The sequence below is a fragment of the Epargyreus clarus genome, unplaced genomic scaffold (genome assembly GCF_041222505.1).
Source record: "Epargyreus clarus isolate Ecla_fem2 unplaced genomic scaffold, WU_Ecla_fem_2.2 ptg000036l, whole genome shotgun sequence".
In the NCBI taxonomy this organism is placed as follows: Eukaryota; Metazoa; Arthropoda; class Insecta; order Lepidoptera; family Hesperiidae; genus Epargyreus; species Epargyreus clarus.
The window spans coordinates 5,489,021-5,512,359 of record NW_027332241.1 but is presented as its reverse complement, the minus strand read 5'-3'; the positions used below and the strand labels follow the sequence as shown (position 1 = coordinate 5,512,359).

Below are 23,339 nucleotides of genomic sequence, written 5' to 3'. Positions count from 1 at the left end.
GATAATTTCGTTTAAGATAACGAATGTCGCGGATTTCTACCTTCTTCCTATAAAAATAAAATCCTAGGGCATAATCCATTTACAATTTTTTTCAAAATTATCTTACGCTTTAACGATGATTTGTTATTTAAAAAAGCCAAAATATGACGTTCGTTAGTAACGTAATTTTTATTGAGATTTCTGATTACAATAGTTTTCACTTGTATGTTCACCGATACATACGATACTAACAAGGCAAGTTACATAGCTGTACAATAAAGTGTTCCTCCTCACCTCACGACATACGAGCCGATGCCGATCGCGCGGCACGTGACGATGGATATCGTGACGATGTCTTCATACGCCTGGGCAGTCTCGCCCGCGATCAGACCGGCGTCGCGAAGACATTCCACCCCGAGGCCGTCCTCCTTGCCTGGAATGGGTGGTTTGTTAGACACGGTTATTTCAGATAGGTGATATCGGCGATTTTTTTTTACAATATAGGATTAGCAGACGAACATGCAGTCCATATGATGGTAAGTAGCTAGTGATGGTATATTCCGCGCCAAACTGCTACTCTGCTATGAAGTTATTGCGTACAACTACAAGCATATACTCTGTAGCAAGGTGTTATAAGTTGATGCGAGCAGGTGTAGTCATACAATTTGCTATGGCGACGCGACTTATTACTATATTCAGAGCGGACTAGTAGTTTGGCGTGGACTATACCATTCTATATTATAAAAAAAACTCACCAATAATATTAGTAATCTTGTATCTACTCTCCCCTTCATCATCTATCAGCTGGGCCTTCACGGACCCCATAGGGCCGAGTCTAGAGTAGGCCTCAAGGCTGAGGTACAGTTACTTAATTATAATCCGCGCCAAACGGCTAGTCCGCTCTGAATTTGGTGCGAGCAGGTGTAGTCATACAATTTGCTATGCCGACCAGACTTAGTTCTATATTCAGAACGGACTAGCCGTTTGGCAAGGACTATACCACTGTATATTATAAAAACACTTACCAATAATATCAGTAATCTTGTATCTGCTTTCCCCTTCGTCATCTATCAGCTGGGCCTTCACGGACCCCATAGGGCCAAGTCTAGAGTAGGCCTCAGGGCTGAGGTACAGGTACTTGAAGCCCCGCTCAGGCCTCTCGGAGTCCACCCAGGCCACGTTAAACTCGGCCTTAACCTCCTCGGCTACACCGATACGGGCGCCAGAGTTCACGCTTACATATACCTATAATATAGTTTTAAATGTATTTATACTTCTTATCTATTTATATCTTATTTCTTTATTCTCTCTCTTTCTCTCATTCTTTCTTTTTTCATGTTCTACTTTCTCTCTTTTTTTATCATTTTATTTTATTTCCTATTTATTATTATTATTTTGTAGTATAGTTGTACCGCCTTTAATTTTTCTGCACATCCCTAAGGTTGACTGTCTACCTATTACAGTTCAATTGATAAAGCGAAAAATACTAAAAAATAATAGTTTCATATATGGAACCCCCTTTTATAATCTACTTTTTTTTCTTTGTATCGTGTGATTGCAGCCTCCATTATACATAAGCTATGAAAATTTCAAGTGTCTATCTATTGTGGTTTAAGAGATACAGACAGACAGCGAAGGCTTAGTAATAGTTTTACCCTTTTTACCTTATTTTACTTACCTCACACTTTTTACCCTTTGAATACGGAACCCTAAAAAAATAAAATGAAAAAAAAAATTGCTAACACTTACCCTAGGTATCTTCAAATGCCGCGCATACTCAGACGCCTTATAATACACCCAGTCCTCTTGGGGTCCAAACGACCCCATGTAGTAGGTGAGGTCGTTCGCTATGAGCACGATGTCGCGACCCTCGGGACACTCCGGCGTGTAGAGGGTTAGACGCCACGCCACCATGCCCACCTGTGGGCAAAAAAAAAGATTAAAAAGACTTATTAGTCAAAATTGAAAATAGTTAAAAGTAGAATTATATAAATTAAGAATGTATAAAAAGTTGGTCAAGTTCATATTTGTAAGTAAAGAAAAAAGTATGCGTCGAATAAAATTGAAGTCTACATGTTAGAAAGTTACTTAATTGTGTATATTGTATTATATAAATAATTTTGAAGGTGGTAGAAACCCTTTATATTTCGACTCCGGCGGCACCACCGTCACACCTATTTCTGTTATATATATATAACAGCAGAGTAGCGTTGCTGCGACCTACATTGACAGGTGTATTAGGAAAAATATATTAATCTGTAGGGTATAAAACTTAGCCCTCAGGGATAGCAACGCACGTGTGGCCAATCTCAGATAGGATGCAAACCTTAATTTTAGATTACAAATATGTATAGGCTACTCCTATGTTACATAAAAAAATAAAAACCAAAAATAAATTAAAAATTAAACCACGTCTTTTAATTATAGTCCGCTCTGTAGTTGTTCCGACCAGGTGTGGTCATACAATCTGCTATGGCGACGCCATTCATTTCTATATTCAGAGCGGACTAGCAGTTTTACGCGGACTATATTGTCCTACTACTACTACTCACTATCCGCCTTACTTTTCCATGCATAGGTTGTCTGGAAGAGATCGCTGCTTAGCGATAAAGCCGCCTATTGCATACGATTAACTTATATAATTGTGTATTATTGTTGTATTCTATTAAAGTGTGCAATAAAGAATATTTTATCTATATATATTTTATTTTTAAACTGTTAATGAAATTCCCAAATAAATTACTTGACTGCGACATCCCACATTATAATAGTAAGTAATATTCACCGTATTCTGTCCAGGTAGCCGGGTCATCTCCACCACTCGCCTCTCGCCGTCATTCTCCACCACCAGCTCCACTGACGTCATCACGTTGTCCGGCGGCGGACCTGACAACAAACATTATTAGTAGGGATGCGCCGAATATTCGTTTGGTATTCGGTATTCGGCGTATTCGGCATCTTTTTTGCTATTTGTATTCGGCCGAATTATTCGGTTTTATTGCCGAATATATTCGGTTCGAATATTTCTATTTTCTTGTATACACGACTTGGTACAGGACTAAAACACAAAACTTCTTATATAAGATATACGTTATATTATAAGTCAGTTTGACATCCTATGAAGAATATGTTGAATGAAGCTAAAAAATAAAGCAATTAAACTTCAAATCCACATTTATTTCGAAACCTCAAGTCAACACATTTATTACTTAATCTATAATTAGTATAGTCAACATTTATTTTAAACCTAAAATCAGTAATCATTTTTAAAACTCACGTCAACATTTTAAAGTGTGAATGAACACACATAACTGGCAAATTGACAATAAAGAAATGGTAAACCGAATAGTTCGGCCGAATATTCGGTTCGGTAAAGGTTAAACCGAATATTATTCGGTATTCGGTGAAACCACTATTCAGCGCATCTCTAATTATTAGTATTATTACCATTAAATCACTTTTTTCCCACTGCTGGGCTGGGGTCTGCTCTCATTAGGAAAGGTTTAGGGTCATAGACCTAACTATACAGTGATTTTTTTTCAAGGTAACCTTCATGGGAAAAATCCGAAACTATAAGAAATAGAGAAAAACGCTGAAAAGACTCGTAAGTCCTCAGGGGGTCCTCAACTTTGACGGCGGGAGTTCTCCCTGTCGGCTAGATCGATTCAGAGCTTGTATATGCACAAAATGTTTAGAAAACTTCGATAGCGTGATTCAGAATACTCGTGGCGCCATCTCTTGACGAGTAGTGGAAAATTGCCACATTATTAATCACTGTTAAGTGTTTTTACTCATATTACATACATTAATACAACTAAGATCCCCCATCCGACCCTCCCCCTCCCTCCCAAAAAGCCAGTAAAGGCCTAACTTTAATCTTTATCTCCCCCTCCCACAAATAAGATACACCTAAACTACTTCTCGTATTACCCCTCTCCCCTCCTTTTTTATCCCCCCTTTCTCCCATAAGCTAAACAATTAACCACTCACCATCAACACTACCCTCTTCAATACAATCCCGCCAGCGCTTCTCGACGCACTGCCTGAACATGTCCGGTATGTCGTACACGTACGTTGTACCTTGGGATGTCGCCTGGAAGACATAAAACACATTTTATTATAAAAATAATTACGACTGCTTAAAAATAATTAAATGTACAGGGAAAGATAAGTAGTATACGCGTAAAACTGCTAGTCCGCTCTGAATATAGAAATGAATCGCGTCGCCCGCGTAGCCGCGTAGCCCGCTCTTTAGTTGTTGCGAGCAGGTGTAGACCTGCTCGCAACAACTAAAGAGCGGGCTAGCAGTTTGACGCGGTTTTACAGTAATTAAATTATTATTGGTCAAACGTATTTTGATTTTATTGTTATTTTTTTTCTGTATTTTTATTGGATCTTATAATTCTTCAACCCCTTACTGCAACACTACCCTAGCCTAATCTAGTGGTTAAGAAACCCAGCCTCTTGATCGAAGGGTCCGCGCTTCAAATCCCACGCACCTCTGAATTTTCAAAGTTATGTGCGTATTAGAAATTAATTATCACTTGCCTAAACGGTGAAGGAAAACATCGTGAGGAAAAAACGTTGTCAAAGGTATGTGAAGTCTATCAATACGCACTTGTCCAGCGCGGTGGACTATGGCCTAACCTTCTCATTCTGAGAGAAGACCCGTGCCCAGCAAGGGGACAGTAATGGGTTGATGACATGACTAACATTTTGCTCTTTTCTTATCGAGTAATTTTTATTAGTGTTACTACATAAAAATGGTCTTTTCTCTTTCTAGATAATATTATTGTGAATTTATTGACAAACGAATAAATGTCTCACCAATATTTTTGACATTACAGATAAAACCATTAACAATGTTTTTGTATATAATATATAGGTGAAGTTAGTATAAGTTGTGTATATATAGAACTTACCAAAAATCTCTTCTGTTGTAAATAGTCCTTAGTGACGTACGGTGTGGAGATCGGCAGGCCGTGCATAGGACCCTGCTTGGGTCCGTACGATTGGAACATTATCTGAAACAAAACTTATATTGAAACATAGACAGGTAAGGAAATAGACTCCTAAATCATCAATCTCTTCTGAAACGTTCAAATTTGAAGATCGTAGAACTCTATGTGATTCGACTCCGGCGGCACCACCGTCACACCTATATCTGTTATAACAACAGTGTTAAGCGCTGCTGTGTTCTGGTTTGAAGTGTGGTAAGGGAAACACACTTATCCGCATTCCAGCTTAGTCCTCAGGAGTAGGGGCGCAAGAGTGGCAGACGTCCGGTAGGAATCTAATCCTATCTAGGGTTGATTACAGATATCCATGGGCGGCAGTAGCCCCTTACCATCGTATGAACTGCATCGACTGCTACTTTTGTATTAAAAAAAAAATGAAACCCATATAGAACTGAATAGCGTAGCGGGCCTCTAAGATGGGCTCTGCATCAACAATTGTTTCCTTACAATTTCCATGCATATCTTGGTTGTTTAGAAGAGATCGTTGCTTAGCGATAAGGCCGCCTATTGCATACAATTAACTAATATAATTGTGTACTATTGTTATGTTCTATTGAAGTGTGCAATAAAGAATATCTATCTTTCTATCTATCTCCCAAGAAATGACTCAACTTTTTGTCTTACTTTTGAAGTGTTTTTTTTTAAACACGTTTTTCTGTTATGATTTTTTCCCGGTATGCACGGGAAGAGTTGCAGTGGGATGACAAATAACACTAACACACATGGGGCCCTTATCCCTCGGGCCCCATACCATTAATGATACGGCGGTAGCGCCTTTGATAGAATCCAACAAAGGGTTCATAGGTATATTTATCAACTCACCACACCAGTCCTTGGGTCGGAGACCTCCTCATAGGTATACACGTCCAGGGAATACCCTGAACCGTTTGAGAGGCACAACCTCACGTTCTTCTTGGGTGCACCGGGACCTGCGAACGATAAAACTAATTATTTAAAGCCCACTATCCCACTTCTGGGAATGGATCTCCTATCATAGTCGAAAGGGTTTAAGCCAGTGTTTCTCAAAATGGCCAATAACGTCCCCTTACGGGCACTAGAGGACTTGGGGATGTATGAAATTGCTATATAAATGTCTTTTTTTTGTTGACTTAGAAACAGATAACTATCATTTCATATTGTTTTTTTCCCAAAGAAGGAAAACTTTATTTTAAAGAAGACGATAGAAAAATAAGATTGAGAACCTCTGACCTTAAGCCATAATCAACATCAGGTAAAGTGTGCATTGGTAAACTTCACATACCTTTGAGAACTTTGTTTACAAAACCTTGCCCTTTCGTTATCTTTCTTTTGTAGCAAACGATAATTAATTCCCAATTCGCACATAACATCGAAAAGTCTTAGATGCATGTCCAGGATTCGAACCTCGGACCAAATTTTCAAACCAGCTTCCAAATTCAAACTACTCACCGATTCTAAGCGTGAAACGTATCTCAGCTTGCAATACACGCAGCTTCCACAGCCTGGGTCCGTACCTCATCACCATACCCAGTACTGACTCCTCGATCTGGTGAGATAATATATTACTATTATTATTTGTGTGTTTGTGTGTGTTTGAGAATTAAACGTGAACGTACGCATGTGTGCGTATATGTATACGTATTCGTAATGGGGTATAGGAAAGTTAACGTAGAAATTGTACGAGGACATGTTTTAAAGTTAAAATTAGTGTATAACATTCTAAAAAAATACATTAAAATGTTATAAATGTCAATTTAGTGAATTTATAAATCACTTGATAAATACAAAAAACTGGTTTAGCTTTAAATAATAATGATAACTCATTAAAAACTTAATAAAATTAATTAATTAATGACAAATCTAAAGAAAGAAACAAAGTTAAAGAATTTTAATAGTTCTTTAACTTTCAGTATCTCAAGTTATATTAACTCAATCTAATAGTTAACTTATTATAAAAAAACCGACTGCTTAAAAATCACAATTTAGACGAATCAAAGTTAAAATCCGTCAAGCCGCTTGGGTTGTAGGGCGTGTCAAAGAATGAGACATTTATACATACATACATATATGCATATATACATACATACATATATACATACATACATATACACATACATATGTATACATATACTTAAAACGCAGTCGAATAGTGAATTCGTTTTTTAAAACTGCAATCAAATTAAAATAATACAAACATGCTTAATTTTTGAACTGATATTAAATAATTTGTTAAATGACGTGGCGACTTCCCACTACTCGTCAAGAGATGGTGCCACAAGTATTCTGAATCACGCTATCGAAGTTCAAAACTGAGACTGTCGTAGCACGGCCGCTGTCCGGACATGATCACCTAGCACATGGAGAGATCTCCCGCCGCCTAAATGACTATATGTAATACCATTTAACAAATTATTTAATATCAGTTCAAAAATTCTGGCCGCTCAGAAAATACAGTCCTGACAGTATGTAACTTTGAAGCGGCGTCAAATATCTCACCTTAGCCGGGTCCATAATAACAGTGGGTCCGAAATTGAGGAATATGTGATTGCAATCGGTCCTCTTCGCTTGATGATGAGAGAATGCCACCTCCAGTTCATCCATGGCTTCTAGGAGAACTCTGAAATAATACAATTTATAATGTAAATCAGCATTTTTGTATAGAAGTAGCAGACGAGCATGCACGTAATTGTAAGTAACTACCGCTCATGGAACTGTAATCAACCTTAGATAAAATTAGACTTCTAGCGTAGGTCGGCCACATCCTCACGTGACACTTTACTTTACTTTTTTACCTGAGGTCGGCCACAGATGCGCCGCCCTGAGGACTAAGCTGGAACGCCTCGGAAAAGTATGCGAAAATGCGATTTAAAATTATATTTGTACGCCATTTATGGCAGAATGAGCGAAAATTCTTGACTTTAACACCAATGTATACACCTTATTCTAAAAATAGTTTTTTCTTTTGTACAATTGCAGTTGCTTGTATGGCGCCCCCATTTATTTTTATTTTTTTTATTATTTAAACTTTCTTGTTATAGCGGGCCATTATTATACATAGTTTTTAGAAATTACAAGTGTCTATCTAAGGTCCCAGAGATAGAGCCCTAATAGGGTTCCGTTTTACTCTTCGGGCACGGAACCCTAAAAACTAAAGAAAGTACCTCTCTCCCTCATTCTGCAAGTATTCGAAGCTGGCCTCCTTGGTGATGAGGTCCTGGTGCCTGATGATGGAGCGGATGAAGAACCGGTAGTCGGTCACCTCTTGACCCTTCTTCACCTGGTGGGGAAGATTTTATTGAAGAATATCGAAATAAGTTAACATTCAAAAGTTAAAAAAAAGTTAAAAAGGATTCTTGATCGTAATTTTATTTTAATTATTAATTAATTTTATTTTAGTAATTTTATCTATTTATTTATTTGGGAAACAAACAATTCATATCATATAACATAGGTGACTGGTTCATAAATACAACACAAGGGAATAATTACAGTTTCCAAGATTTTATTTTGTATAAACAATATTTAATATATCTTGGGCCGTCCGTCATATTGGATTCACCTTTCAAACATGAACAGAGTAGTGCTACGGCTGCGCCGCTATTACCATACAGAAATGGGTGTCGTGGTGTTGTGTCCGGGGGTCAACCACAAAGGGTTCTACCACCTTCTAGTCCAGCACCACCTGAAAGGTAGACTTCCAGGTGTCTGCAGAGCTGGTCTCCTGATCTACCTGCACAGCATACCTTGGCCCTGCCCAGGTACAAGTGCATCTTCTGGTTGCTGGTGGGCAGCGCCTCCAGCTCGTAGCTGCGCATGCGGTACAGCTCCAGCTGGAAGGCGGAGGCCGGCTCCAGGTGGCGGTAGATCGTGTCCTCGGTGAAGTCGTTGCGAGCGCGGAACGTGAAGAACTTCGGGAATTGACGTCTGGGAAGAAAGACAAGAATATAAATTTACTTAAAACTAAAATAAATTTATTAAAAAATATTATATCACAAATTGCAAAGGAAACTCTCTCTATCCCACTCTAACCACTCTATTCAATATTATTTCTGTTTAACAACAATAGAAATGTATTTCAATAGTATGTTTTGGCAAGTGAGATACACCACATCGAACCGTACCGTACCGGATCATACTGTTCCGTTCCGTTCCGTACCATACCGTACCGTAAGGCACCGTACCATACGTACCGTACCATGCCGTACAGTATCATACTGTACTTTAAAATCACTTTGTTGATAGCCTTTTCTGCAATATTTGCTAAATTTACCAGCCAACTTTATAATGTCGATTTACAATATATTTATGATGATATTTTAAGATTATTATATTGTAATTAAATTCAGAAATAAATATCTTATTGATCTATCTACGTCGTTGTCACCTTCCACACACTCACATTTCCCGAACACCCCAAAAGAAATGTACCTCCAAATTAAAAAAAAACAACCACTCACTTGATGAGCAGCATGAAGGTGACTCTCCGTATCCTCTTATGGTGCAGCTCGTGCCGGTGCGCCCGACAGAAGCTGCCGAAGCGTCTGGACACGATGCCGTCGTCACTGTCCCCGGTGTCCCTCACGCCTATCATCAGGATGTGGATCGGCTCTAGGGGCTACAGGGGTGAAAGATATTTTTTATTAGTCGAAGTGTTGTAGACATAGATCAGTAAAGATTACTCACTCCTAACAAGAAAATGTACCCAGTTTTGAAAATTGTAAAAAAAGTTTTGCCACGTCTCCGTGCTAAAATGTCCCTAAAATATTTGATATAATTATTTATTTATTATGTAAATTACGCAGTATTACTTATTTATTCGTAAATTTTCTCTAAAAATGTTATTATTTGTCAAGAATTCAAAAAATGAACTTACTAAAATAAGCCGTTTGTGGCTTCATTCAATTTCAAGGCGGCGAAGTATCTTTACTAATCTATGGTTGTAGATAGTATATAAAGAGTACTGACACTGATCTAAATCAAGTAAACTTCAGTACCATTTGAATTATTTCTACTACTACTTGATAGCCTAGTGGTTAAGAAACGTAGCCTCTCGATCGAGGGGACCGAGGTTCAAATCCCAGGCACGCACCTCTAATTTTCAAATTTATGTGCGTATTAGAAATCAATTATCACTTGCTTAAACGGTGATGGAAAATATCGTGAGGAAACCTGCATACCTGAGAGATTTGTAAAAAAAATATCTCAAAGGTATGTGAAGTCTACCAATACGCACTTGTCCAGCGCGGTGGACTATGGCCTAATTCTTCTCACTATGAGAGGAGACCTGTTCCCAGCAGTGGGACAGTAATGGGTTGATGATGATGATGATGATGTCCAACTACTGTGACTATTCACCATGAACAGTTAAACTTACACAGCCGGTTCTATTTAAACATTTTTTTTATAATATAGGAGTAGCAGACGAGCATGCCGTCCACCTGATGATATGTGGCTACTGCCGCCCATGGACATCTGTAATCAACCCCATATGTGAGTTCTATTTGAGTTCTGAACTGAATACTAAGTTGAAACGCCACGTACAAGTAATTCCCTTACGCACGTTTGAATGTAATAAACACTAAGAAGATTCATTTTTTTCTAATATACTAGCTGACCCGGCAAACGCTGTGTTGCCATATAAATAAAAAAATGTTAAGGGTGAATAACCCTTATCACTTAAGGGTTTGAAAAATAGATAGAATATTTGTAACTGCGATGGTAGCGAAGTCTGTCGAATCCAATGTGAAACATTCCAAAATCAACAACTACTTACGAATTAAAAATTAATTAAAAAAACCTTTTCCCACGGACTAAATTGTGAATCTAAACCATTCTCAAGTCCCCTTGAACACACACAACAAATTTCATCAAAATCAGTCCAGTCGTTTAGGAGGAGTTCAATGACATACACACGCACATAAAAAATATATATATAAAGATTTATAGGCGATTACTGTCACCAAATATCATCAGATTGCGGCTTTTATAATATAAAAAGGTACCACTCACCACTTCATCAGGATCTGCGATCACCTTATAATCATGACCAACGTTGATACTCGTGCTGTTTCTGCTCTCACTACCCTCTTGCAAGGCTTGGAGGTCCTGTAATAATATTGTGTATCATTTAGAATAGCTATATAAATTAAAATTTTGTGTACCTTTAAATCTAAATACATATGCTTCATAGATATGGACGTGTGAAGTGTGAAATAAAGACCGATGAAGTGCTATAAGTAGAAGAGACAATATTTATTTACGTCAATGATTGGTAGATCGATGTTCACTGTGTGATATGTAATACACAGGTCACATATAAATGTGACCTGTGTATTACATATTATGCAATGTGCTCTATGTTTTGTGTGCTGTACATCTTGAATTGTGTCGTATGCCTTAAGTCGTGTGTACTGTGTACTGTACAGTGTGTACCACGTATTGTACGGTACGAGTCGAACGCCGTAAGAATGTGAGTGCAATAGTAACAATGTGTACTGTGCAGTGTATTATGTGTACTATGCTATGTACAGTTTGTAACGTCCAATGTGTACAACTAAGTACATACTGTATGTGTATCATCTTCTCTGTCACGTACCAAGCACTGTGTATTGTGTACACTGAGCAAATTGCAATGAGATGGTAACACTGTACGTGTACAGTGTACGGTGTAGTGTGTACAGTGTACTGTGTGGTGTGTACAGTATACTGTGTACTGTGTACAGTGTAGTGTGTACAGTGTACTGTGTACAGTGTACTGTGTACAGTGTACAGTGTGGTGTGTACAGTGTGTACAGTGTGTACAGTGTGGTGTGTACAGTGTACAGTACCCACCTCGCGCCTGACCGCCGCGGTGCTCGCGAAGTCGTGCACCAGGTCGAGCAGCTCGTCCGCGTACTGAACGAACTGCTCGAACGAGTCGAAGGCCGCTAGAGCGCCCGTACGGTGGTGACACTTGCGCATGGCCGCCGCGCAGAGCTCCGCGGGTGTGCCTTGGGCGTCTTGAGCGCCTGTGACGTCGATCTCTGACTGGGAGAGCGGGATCCTGTGAACGAATGTATTGATAGGTCACTAAAGGTCAATAAGGTTAGGGAGCCAATCCACCAGATATTACTAATATTGAAATGTTTTCCAATTCGATCAATAGGATTGCTTGATTTTCATTACTTAACGTTACTCTGGTAGCAAGTTACGTTTACTTGGAGTTAAGAATTGCGATTGGAGCTAAGAATCGAAGAATCGAAGAATTGCGATCGATGTGCTAAGTATTTTCATAGCTCATGTACGGTGGAAAGGCATCCCTACACTCTACTAAAACCACATAGTGAAGAACACTGCCCCCCCTCGCATAGGGGAGCCGCTAAACTAAAGGAGATGGCTCCTTTCACCGCCTTTACTTTAGCGGCTTATATAATAATTCAGTTTTCCAATGCTTCAATACTATTTCCAGAACATTATCAACTACATTGAACGCAAGCCACAACGTCCACCTACCACTACATCAATACTCACCTATTCGGATGTCCGGTGGGTAGTACAAACTGGAAGTGCACCACGCCCCGCTCGCCGGACAGCGCCAGGTGTTGCAGGCAGGTTATATCGTACGACGTGTACGCACGACGCACGTATGACAACTTCAGAGCGGACTAGAAGTTTGGCGCGGACTACACTACATCAACACTCACCTATTCGGATGTCCGGTGGGTAGTACAAACTGGAAGTGCACCACGCCCCGCTCGCCGGACAGCGCCAGGTGTTGCAGGCAGGTTATATCGTACGACGTGTACGCACGACGCACGTATGACAACTTCAGAGCGGACTAGAAGTTTGGCGCGGACTACACTACATCAACACTCACCTATTCGGATGTCCAGTGGGCAGCACAAACTGGAAGTGCACCACGCCCCGCTCGCCGGACAGCGCCAGGTGTTGCAGGCAGGTTATATCGTACGACGTGTACGCACGACGCACGTACACCTCTAGCGACGCGTTGCAAACCTGAAGGAACAAATCGTTAATATTAATAATTCGACAAGTACGATTGGAACTCGTCCATGGAGGCTTCCGTACCACCAAATGTTCATTATGTTTTATTTTTTTTTAATCATTTTATTATTTTCAACAATACTTAGTTATATGAAAAACCGCCATCTAGTTAAGCCTAAAGAACAACTGATACATACGCCATCTATCACTATTTTCTAGCAATGTATCTATCATCATAGATAGCGTTGGGATGATGATGAAACAACGTATAATAAAATTAAAATAACTATAATTAAATATGTTTTATTGCTCTCATTCGTATTTATTATAATACGAGTTACAGTAGTACACGGATTGTAAAAAATTCAACTGTCTTCCCAGTATGGTTTAACAGTTAGGTCGAAAAATATCGGTTCCTTGTATGGAAACCCCCTTTAATATTCAATTTTATTTTATTTTTAGTATTTGTTGTTATAGCGGCCGCCGTTATGCATCCTATGTAAAAACTTAAAGTGTCTATCTATTACGGTTCCGGAGATATAGCCCTGTGACAGACGGACAGAACGAAGTCTTAGTAACAGGGTTCCGTTTTTACTCTTCAGGTACGGAACCCTAAAAATCAAATCAAAAAGATTTTATTCAAAGTAGATTCTTTACAAAACTCATTTTAACCGTCGATATATCTACCACCACTTCTTAAGGTGTTTCGTTATAGAGAAGCGACGAAAAAAACTCCATAACAGACATCTTTTAAAAATGAATGTTATTTACAATGGTTAACTTAACCAAATGGAACATTGGAATTCAGGGGCCCATGGGAGGGAGTAATGCCCTCTACGCAGCGCCAAGGACGGCCACCGGGGGGGTTTAGTGCGGTAAGAATCCCACATAATCCCGTGCCGCTCCCACGACATAGGGTACCTTTTGAAGGTTTCCCCCTCGTAAACAAAAAAAAGGAGGGAGTAATAGTAAAACACACCTAGCATTCAGCAAAAATCTATTAGGTGAATGATCAACATTTGAATTTAGAAATTATGAATGCATAATATAGAGTGTGACGACCCGCGTGGCGGAGCCGTTACCATGCCGGTTTGACGCGCAGAGGGTCCCGGGTTCGATCCCCGGCCAGACAGATATCTAAATGACGAATTTAGATTTCTGTTTCTGGGTCTGGGTGTTTGTGTATTTGTCTTCGTGTGTCAATGCCATAATGGCCCATGACGATACAAGGAATCCAAGATGGGGCTGTGAGTGTAGAAAGCTTTTATAGTCTGTGGTGTAAGCGAATATATTTCGGGACCCCTTTTGTATCGGGGTCCTGGGCAAGGGCTCGGTGTGCCCTTAGGGTAATACTAAAGTAATGGTACGGAATAACCTACACACCCGTTGGCTACTTCCATTTCATATGAAAAAAAAAATCTAAAGACTTATAAATGGTTCATAACACAAATTAAAAATGCATTATAAAATAATTTATCATTATAATTGAATTAAAAAGCAGGATATAATTCCTTATTTCAAACTCACTTGCTACTCATAAAAGGAATACTTAATGGAAATCAATTCCGTTTTAATTTACATGACTAACCTTTGATAATTTAAATACTTTTACAGTAAGATTAAAGAGTATGTATTATGCCTTAAGCAATGCGGTAACGTTTATGATTCCATTAATTTAATAGAGACTTATACAGGGTGTTACATATTTATTTATTTTTTTATATTTATACCTAACGATAAGGCAGGCGGGCTACCTGATGGAAAGCAGTCGACGTCGCCTATGGACATTTGCAACACCAGAGGAGTCGCCAATGCATCGGCGGCATTGGAGAACTCTTTTTACACCCCTCTTAAAGAGCCCCACGTCATAGCGCTCAGAGTTCATTCCACATTGTCTCCTTTATTTTTTATTTAATTTTTATTGTTTCTTGCTTAAGCGGTGACAAAACCTACAAGCTTGAAAGTTACTTATCGCTGTAACGCTTTTTAAGCAGTGATAATTTGGAGGTTAAAACTCGGCTTTCCAATCAGCTGATCCGAGATTCAAATCTCAGGCACGTAACCTTTGATTTTTCAAAGTGATATACGTATTACCAATTATTTATCGCTTTCATTAATAAAAATATTGTGAGGAAACCTAAACACCTTAAAGTTCTTATTTACGGCCCAAACCCGTTTCAGTCTGAAAAGAGTCCCGTGTCCAACTGTGATTTAATGTCCTCCTCCTCCAGAATAAAAAATCACTACAAACAATTAATAAAACCTAACGTTTTTAATTATCAACACGCTGTATATAGACATTTCTATAATACAAATCAGAGAAAAGAATCAGACATATAAAAGAAACTGAATGTCCGGAGAATTTGTGTAATGCGATAGAGATACGGATTTATATCTTAAACAAAATTGATCGCAAAAGTAAATATGGATTACAATTCTATAGAAGACCAAGACGTTGATCTTAGACATGGTAATTTTAAAATATTGGTTATTTTTCTTTTTTTCTATTCTTAAGTACTCTGTCTTCCACTCTAGATGCTAATATACTTAAAATATAGCCAAAATAGAAGTCAAGATGGAGTTTTGAACAGAAGCTGATTCAAACTAAAATAACGTACATTTCAGGTACAAAACAGATGAAGTACACGACCTTACGTGATACATACAAAATTTTAACATTTGCAATGGGACTCGGATTGACTTACCCGAATCCAAAAACTGAAAAACGACGGGTCGTTTGTATTTGTATGTATTTTTTTAATTTATATAAATATCGTAATATTGAAGGTGTTAGAACCCGTTGTGGTTCGACTCTGGCGCCACCACCGCCACACCTATTTCTGGCTCATTACAGAAGCGCTAAGCGCTGCTGTGTTTTTGTTTGAAGGGTGTGATAGGGAGACATACTTTTCCGAGGCGTTCCAGCTTAGTCCTCAGGGGTAGCGGCGCATCTGTGGTCTACCTCAAGTAGGAATATCAAATCTTATTTGGGGTTGGTTTCAGATGTCCATAAGCAGCAGTAGTCACTTACCATCAAGTGGACTACATGCTCGTCTTCTACTCCTATATTATAAAAAAATATATTTACATGTTTTAGAACTATTCGAATAAATCCTAAATTATTATTTACGCCATTTTTCATTCGTAAAATCAGTAAAAATACAAGAAAACTACAAATCGTAATAGTTGTCCTGCTTCATATGGTAATTGCAAATTGAGTTGAACAAAACAATCAAAGCACCACAATGTTACCATGTACCATTAAGGAGTTCCCATATAAAAAAGTAAATATAATACAAATTGTCGTACTTGCTCCACGTCGTGTGGCAGTTGCTTAATGAATTTAACAGAATAATCAAATTGCCGTCACCGTCCTATAAACCATTAAAGAATTCCCTAATAAACTTTTTTTTACAGTAATCTCCTTACTGACTATCATGCCAGTTTCTCTCATGATATTTTGGGATATTTATAAATGTTGGTTGAGGCGCGACATATTAAACATTATCAGACATTGCACCATTATTGGTCCATTTCTGGGAGGATTTGCAAAGGTAATAACTTGTCATTATTCGAGTTTCTGGTCAACACAACCTTGCTAGCGTATAAGTTCATATTATATTTTAGTATTAATATCAGAAATGAGTGGTAAAAAGGTAGAATGAATTTTCAATATTCTAATATACGACTAGCAAACGATTGAGTCCCTAACCCTATCCTTACTACTCTTTCTTACTCACTTTCTATAACTTAACCTAACCCTCTTCTTAACAGATCAGTTTGATATACATAAATAAATTACTTCTTATCACTTATATAATACAGCCGAATGTAGCTCTAACTGGAAGTGTAATAAATAAAACCTATCCACCAATTAAAACTTCCTCAGATACATGATTTTAGACAAATAATAGCTGACCCGGCAAACGTTGTGTTGCCATATAAATAAAAAAATGTTAAGCGTGAACAACCCCCATCACTTAGGGATATGAAAAATAGATAGTAGCCGATTCTCAGACCTTTTTTTTTTTGTTTACGAGGGGGAAACCTTCAAAAGGTACCCGGCGCCGTGGGAGCGACGCAGGGTTATGTGGGATTTTTACCGCACTAAAACCCCCCGGTGGCCGTCCGCGGCGCTGCGTAGAGGGCTCCGGGATCTCCAAAGTAACGCAACCGGAGTCCTCTTCGCGCGTTGCCCCGTCGGGCTCTGCCCAGGTGAGCTTGGTGCTCGCCTCACCGTCTGGTGTGTACGACGGTATGTGACCACACATACCACCGCCCTTCCCGGGGTCGCTTACCGGGCGGTTCGAGCTACCCACTCTTGCCGCCCGCAACCCCGGAAGCCCCCTTTTAGTCGCCTCTTACGACAGGCAGGGGATACCGTAGCCCTATTCTGGTCCCGAAAGCCGATTCTCAGACCTACTGAATATGCACATAAAATTTGGTGAAAACCGGTAACTCCGTTTCGGAGCAATACGGTAACTAGCATTGTGACACGATAATTTTATATATAAGATTATCGCGGCCTTAAGTCACGGAGTCATAGAGCGACGGTCAGTTTCGCCGTGACCACGATCCATGCAATTGGTTCGAAATATCGGCAAAAATAAATTAAAATCGTGAGTAACCGTTACATATCAAAATGTGTTCCACAGATGTTAATAATGCACTTGAAGCGATCGGCAGGTAAGCAGATAATAGACGAGATAGATCGCGACTACGCCATGTACAACCACCTCCCACCGGCCTACAAGGCGATCGTGAACACCAGCATCCAGAAAAGCCTGATATACTGCGAGAGGTATTGGGGCATCACCGTCCTCACGTGCGTCACAATCTTCCCCCTCATGGCTACCGTTCTCAACATCTACAACTTCCTCTTCAAGTCCGAGCCCGAGAAGTATATGATCCACGATCTGAACAATCCGTTCGCGGCTCCCGAGGACCGCTTCAACTCACCCTACTTCGAGTTAATGTTCGCTTACATGATGTACTGCTGTTTCTTCTACGTCATCAACTACCTTGGATACGACGGCTTCTTCGGTCTGTGCATTAACCACGCCTGCTTGAAAATGGATCTTTACTGCAAAGCATTCGAGGACGCGTTGAAGGAGAAAAACGAGAACGCAATTTACGAGAAGATCGTTGGAGTTATTAAAGAGCAGAATAGGTTGTTTGAGTAAGTGAATTTGCATAATCAAGATGATTAAATCAACTGAAAAGTTGACTGATGAGATGTTTACAATAAAAGACGTAAAGCACTAAAATATACGCCTAATAAACAAATAGTTGCTCATATGACATAAGTCACACGACTTTTATCTAAATCAACATAATCGACAGACACATAATTAATTTCTTGCAGTGTTATATAAACAAAGAAATGTTGAATGGTGATAGAGCCAGTACGATTCTCAAATCTTTTTTTTTTACTTTTATACCGAAATACAGAATTAGTTCAAATATTTCGTATATAGCACACCATGTTTTTAAAAGGGTATCAATTGTACTAGACAATCATTATATTCTTATATTTCTTTGCCAATGTGTTTTTGGTTTTTCCTACGCTTTTATTAGCTTGACCTGTATGTATGTATGCTACGGAATCTTTGAACTCGATTTTTGGAATACTTATCAAGAACCGATGACAATACATGATTTTAATAAATTTGTCCAATTTTAATTTTGTCTCATCAGGATCGTCAGGATTAACGACTTTCGTTGTACGATTTTAGTGTGGTTTTAGTTTTTAAACTATAATTATTTAAACTATAATTCATTCATTGCAGGTATGTCGACTTGATTCAAGAATCGTTCAACAAATGGCTCGGCATGATTCTTATAGCGACAATGATACAAATTTGTAACTGCATGTATCATATAACTGAGGTGAGATTTAAATACCTCATTTACACTTACCAAGTCTACGTCCTCAGGGGTAGCATCGAATCTATGAACGATCTAAGAGCTTCTAATCTTATCGGGGGTTGATCACGGACGTCCATGGGCGACAGTAGCCACTTAGTAAGCGGAATACTTGGTTACTTCAAAACATCTATAAAAAATATTAACTGTCTATCTATTTCTTTCCCTAACACCTTTTTCTTCATCCTCTTGTCTTGTCTTCGTGTCTTGACCGTCTGTCGTGTTATATCTTTGGAGGATATACAGGTGCCACTCACCAATTTAGAGACGGTCGTTACTTCAACTGAATTTTCACATCGGGTGGAAGTTAAAAGAATCTAAATATATACAACTCAAAGGTGACTGAGTGACATAGTGATCTATCAACGCACAGCCCAAACCACTGGACGGATCGGGCTGAAATTTGGCATGCAGGTAGATGTTATGACGTAGGCATCTGCTAAGAAATTATTTTGATCAATTCTACCCCAAGGGGATAAAATAGGGGATGAAAATATTACTTCGTAACGCGAGCGGAACCGCGGGCAAAAGCTCGTAGACAATATAGACAAAAGGAAATAGATACGATTGAACAGAATATTCACGGCACTATGGTTCAGATAATAAGAAAAACCTCCACAGACTAAATAACCGTAACAGATAAATAAAAAAAAAACCTAGTTCAGGTCACATCTTTGCGCGGAAACAGTCTAATTTATTCATAACTCGTCATAATTACAGCACAATGCTTCAATTTAAAGTATTATTTTCTCCATTTTTATTTATCACTTGGTTTTAGGGCTTCGAATTTGACGTAAGGTACATAATATTCATAATCGGTAGCGTCGTCCACATCTACCTGCCTTGCCGATATTCAACTAAATTAAAACACGAGGTAAGACAATTCACCATTTTATTTTGATTCTATATTGTCTCTCTCTCTTTCTCTCTTTAGTATATCACTAAGATTGACTCCTTAACTTCACTACTTTACTGTTATTAAAAACTGCACTCTTATTTGCACCCTACCTATTTTTTAACTCATCCTTACTTTTACTCCTCACCGAAATCGCTGATTAAGCGATAAGGCCGCCTATTGTATTGTTTTATATTTGTAGGTTACTTTGTTATTTCATGTTGTGGGTACCATAAAGTATCTCTTATCTTATCTGATCTTAAGCATTTCCCTATCATTTTTCCTTGTTATATTGTTTCATGCTCACCCTTTATAGTTCCACGGTCTTCTACTTCTTTATTTTATTCCCGTCTCCCCTCCCTCCCCTGCCCCATCAAACCTATTTTTACCCTATTCTATAGTCCGACACTTGCTTTTATCCCTTCTGTCTTCATTCTTTCATCATCGTCACCTTGATTCAGAACTATCTCTCTCGCTTCTCTGCTCTCTTTATATCTCACCGCTATCCTCTCGTTTTTCCGACTCTACTACCCCATTCCACTGTCCGAATAATATAACCACTATCCACCCCACAGTCGGTAGAGACCTCAACACGGCTCTACTGCAGCGGATGGGAGCATACGACGAGCCCGCGCGTGCGCAGCACCGTGCTGTACATGGTGGCGCGCTGCCAGCGGCCCTCCGAGATCACCGCCTTCAACATGCTCGTGTTCGACATGGACCTGTTCGTGTCCGTGCGTGTCGCGGTATAGTAGCGTGCTGTACATGGTGGCGCGCTGCCAGCGGCCCTCCGAGATCACCGCCTTCAACATGCTCGTGTTCGACATGGACCTGTTCGTGTCCGTGCGTGTCGCGGTATAGTAGCGTGCTGTACATGGTGGCGCGCTGCCAGCGGCCCTCCGAGATCACCGCCTTCAACATGCTCGTGTTCGACATGGACCTGTTCGTGTCCGTGCGTGTCGCGGTATAGTAGCGTGCTGTACATGGTGGCGCGCTGCCAGCGGCCCTCCGAGATCACCGCCTTCAACATGCTCGTGTTCGACATGGACCTGTTCGTGTCCGTGCGTGTAGCGGTATAGTAGCGTGCTGTACATGGTGGCGCGCTGCCAGCGGCCCTCCGAGATCACCGCCTTCAACATGCTCGTGTTCGACATGGACCTGTTCGTGTCCGTGCGTGTCGCGGTATAGTAGCGTGCTGTACATGGTGGCGCGCTGCCAGCGGCCCTCCGAGATCACCGCCTTCAACATGCTCGTGTTCGACATGGACCTGTTCGTGTCCGTGCGTGTCGCGGTATAGTAGCGTGCTGTACATGGTGGCGCGCTGCCAGCGGCCCTCCGAGATCACCGCCTTCAACATGCTCGTGTTCGACATGGACCTGTTCGTGTCCGTGCGTGTAGCGGTATAGTAGCGTGCTGTACATGGTGGCGCGCTGCCAGCGGCCCTCCGAGATCACCGCCTTCAACATGCTCGTGTTCGACATGGACCTGTTCGTGTCCGTGCGTGTCGCGGTATAGTAGCGTGCTGTACATGGTGGCGCGCTGCCAGCGGCCCTCCGAGATCACCGCCTTCAACATGCTCGTGTTCGACATGGACCTGTTCGTGTCCGTGCGTGTCGCGGTATAGTAGCGTGCTGTACATGGTGGCGCGCTGCCAGCGGCCCTCCGAGATCACCGCCTTCAACATGCTCGTGTTCGACATGGACCTGTTCGTGTCCGTGCGTGTCGCGGTATAGTAGCGTGCTGTACATGGTGGCGCGCTGCCAGCGGCCCTCCGAGATCACCGCCTTCAACATGCTCGTGTTCGACATGGACCTGTTCGTGTCCGTGCGTGTCGCGGTATAGTAGCGTGCTGTACATGGTGGCGCGCTGCCAGCGGCCCTCCGAGATCACCGCCTTCAACATGCTCGTGTTCGACATGGACCTGTTCGTGTCCGTGCGTGTCGCGGTATAGTAGCGTGCTGTACATGGTGGCGCGCTGCCAGCGGCCCTCCGAGATCACCGCCTTCAACATGCTCGTGTTCGACATGGACCTGTTCGTGTCCGTGCGTGTAGCGGTATAGTAGCGTGCTGTACATGGTGGCGCGCTGCCAGCGGCCCTCCGAGATCACCGCCTTCAACATGCTCGTGTTCGACATGGACCTGTTCGTGTCCGTGCGTGTAGCGGTATAGTAGCGTGCTGTACATGGTGGCGCGCTGCCAGCGGCCCTCCGAGATCACCGCCTTCAACATGCTCGTGTTCGACATGGACCTGTTCGTGTCCGTGCGTGTAGCGGTATAGTAGCGTGCTGTACATGGTGGCGCGCTGCCAGCGGCCCTCCGAGATCACCGCCTTCAACATGCTCGTGTTCGACATGGACCTGTTCGTGTCCGTGCGTGTAGCGGTATAGTAGCGTGCTGTACATGGTGGCGCGCTGCCAGCGGCCCTCCGAGATCACCGCCTTCAACATGCTCGTGTTCGACATGGACCTGTTCGTGTCCGTGCGTGTAGCGGTATAGTAGCGTGCTGTACATGGTGGCGCGCTGCCAGCGGCCCTCCGAGATCACCGCCTTCAACATGCTCGTGTTCGACATGGACCTGTTCGTGTCCGTGCGTGTCGCGGTATAGTAGCGTGCTGTACATGGTGGCGCGCTGCCAGCGGCCCTCCGAGATCACCGCCTTCAACATGCTCGTGTTCGACATGGACCTGTTCGTGTCCGTGCGTGTCGCGGTATAGTAGCGTGCTGTACACCTCATGTTAAGTGGTCACTATCGCTCATGGTACTTACGTAAACATGCCCGAATAGATTGCCTTGTATTTTCTACCTGTATTGACCAAACCCAATCGTGGACTTTCGTCTATTGGTCGTTAAGTTAGGTACAAATGTTTGAATAAAAAATCTGGAGGCATATATATTTCTTGCACCAAATAAATATAACTTCTTACATACACACATCAAGCTTTTAAGTATATTTTAATGTTTACATTTATTTATTTTTCAGATTCTCCAAACATCGTACTCGATGTACACACTACTTAGATCATAATTCAATTAAACGAAGCTTTTGAAAATAGCACTTAATTTTTCAATTAATTAATTACATTGAACACCGAGTTTTATTATATTCTATTAGTTCGAGTTTTATTATATCTAGTTATTAAAAATAAGTTAGAAGTTAAACAATCTTTTTATTTAAAAATTGCAAGAAAATACATTATAGCTGTTTATGTTCTAACCTATCCAAAAAACCCAAACTTATATACGCGTCCATATAGCACAACGTAGATGAGTACTAAAATCATTTTTAGGGTAAAAAACGTACCTAAAGAGGTAAAACGGAACCCTATTACTGAGACTTCACTGTGTGACCGTCTGTCACAGACCTCTATCTCGTGGACCGTAATAGATCCATGATAGATACTTTAATTTTTTACAGAGGATGCATAACGGTGGCCGCTATAACAACAAATACTAAAAATTAAATAAAGTTGAATATTAAAGTTGAACGTCTCCATACAACAAACCGGTATTTTTTGGCATTATTCGATCTCACTGTTAAACGGTACTGGAAAAACAGTTGA

General features: G+C 40.7%; 2 protein-coding genes and 1 long non-coding RNA gene across 4 annotated transcripts in view; 2 read left to right on the top strand and 1 right to left on the bottom strand.

Annotated features, from left to right (window-relative positions):
• Positions 1-23,339, top strand: part of LOC140756853 (uncharacterized) — a 194,748-nt gene that overhangs the window by 55,855 nt on the left and 115,554 nt on the right. The window lies entirely within an intron of this gene.
• The window catches only part of ACC (acetyl-CoA carboxylase), a 109,051-nt gene that overhangs the window by 18,304 nt on the left and 67,408 nt on the right, over positions 1-23,339 (bottom strand). For both annotated transcript variants that reach the window (XM_073092384.1, XM_073092385.1), the window contains 15 exons: positions 12,832-12,971; positions 11,808-12,018; positions 10,986-11,081; positions 9,434-9,591; positions 8,720-8,900; positions 8,138-8,253; positions 7,473-7,593; positions 6,426-6,522; positions 5,820-5,926; positions 4,902-5,003; positions 3,970-4,072; positions 2,765-2,865; positions 1,729-1,899; positions 1,005-1,224; positions 274-412 (listed from right to left, as the gene is read on the bottom strand). In XM_073092384.1, the coding sequence (XP_072948485.1) occupies positions 274-412; positions 1,005-1,224; positions 1,729-1,899; positions 2,765-2,865; positions 3,970-4,072; positions 4,902-5,003; positions 5,820-5,926; positions 6,426-6,522; positions 7,473-7,593; positions 8,138-8,253; positions 8,720-8,900; positions 9,434-9,591; positions 10,986-11,081; positions 11,808-12,018; positions 12,832-12,971 (2,063 nt within the window). The remainder of the gene's footprint in view (positions 1-273; positions 413-1,004; positions 1,225-1,728; positions 1,900-2,764; positions 2,866-3,969; positions 4,073-4,901; positions 5,004-5,819; positions 5,927-6,425; positions 6,523-7,472; positions 7,594-8,137; positions 8,254-8,719; positions 8,901-9,433; positions 9,592-10,985; positions 11,082-11,807; positions 12,019-12,831; positions 12,972-23,339) is intronic.
• Positions 15,593-22,804, top strand: Or-14 (candidate olfactory receptor). Its single transcript, XM_073092482.1, has 7 exons — positions 15,593-15,704; positions 16,377-16,513; positions 17,615-18,138; positions 18,749-18,848; positions 19,663-19,758; positions 20,355-20,513; positions 22,760-22,804. The coding sequence occupies exons 1-7, from the start codon at positions 15,596-15,598 to the stop codon at positions 22,802-22,804; spliced, it is 1,170 nt and encodes a 389-aa protein (XP_072948583.1). The 5' UTR covers positions 15,593-15,595.

Coding starts and splice junctions, on each gene's coding strand:
- Or-14 (XM_073092482.1), top strand. CDS start 15,596: ATGAAGTACACGACCTTACGTGATACATACAAAATTTTAACATTTGCA. Junction 15,705..16,376: donor ACGACGGGTCGTTTGTATTT/GTATGTATTTTT, acceptor TTTTTTTTACAG/TAATCTCCTTACTGACTATC. Junction 18,139..18,748: donor GAGCAGAATAGGTTGTTTGA/GTAAGTGAATTT, acceptor CATTCATTGCAG/GTATGTCGACTTGATTCAAG.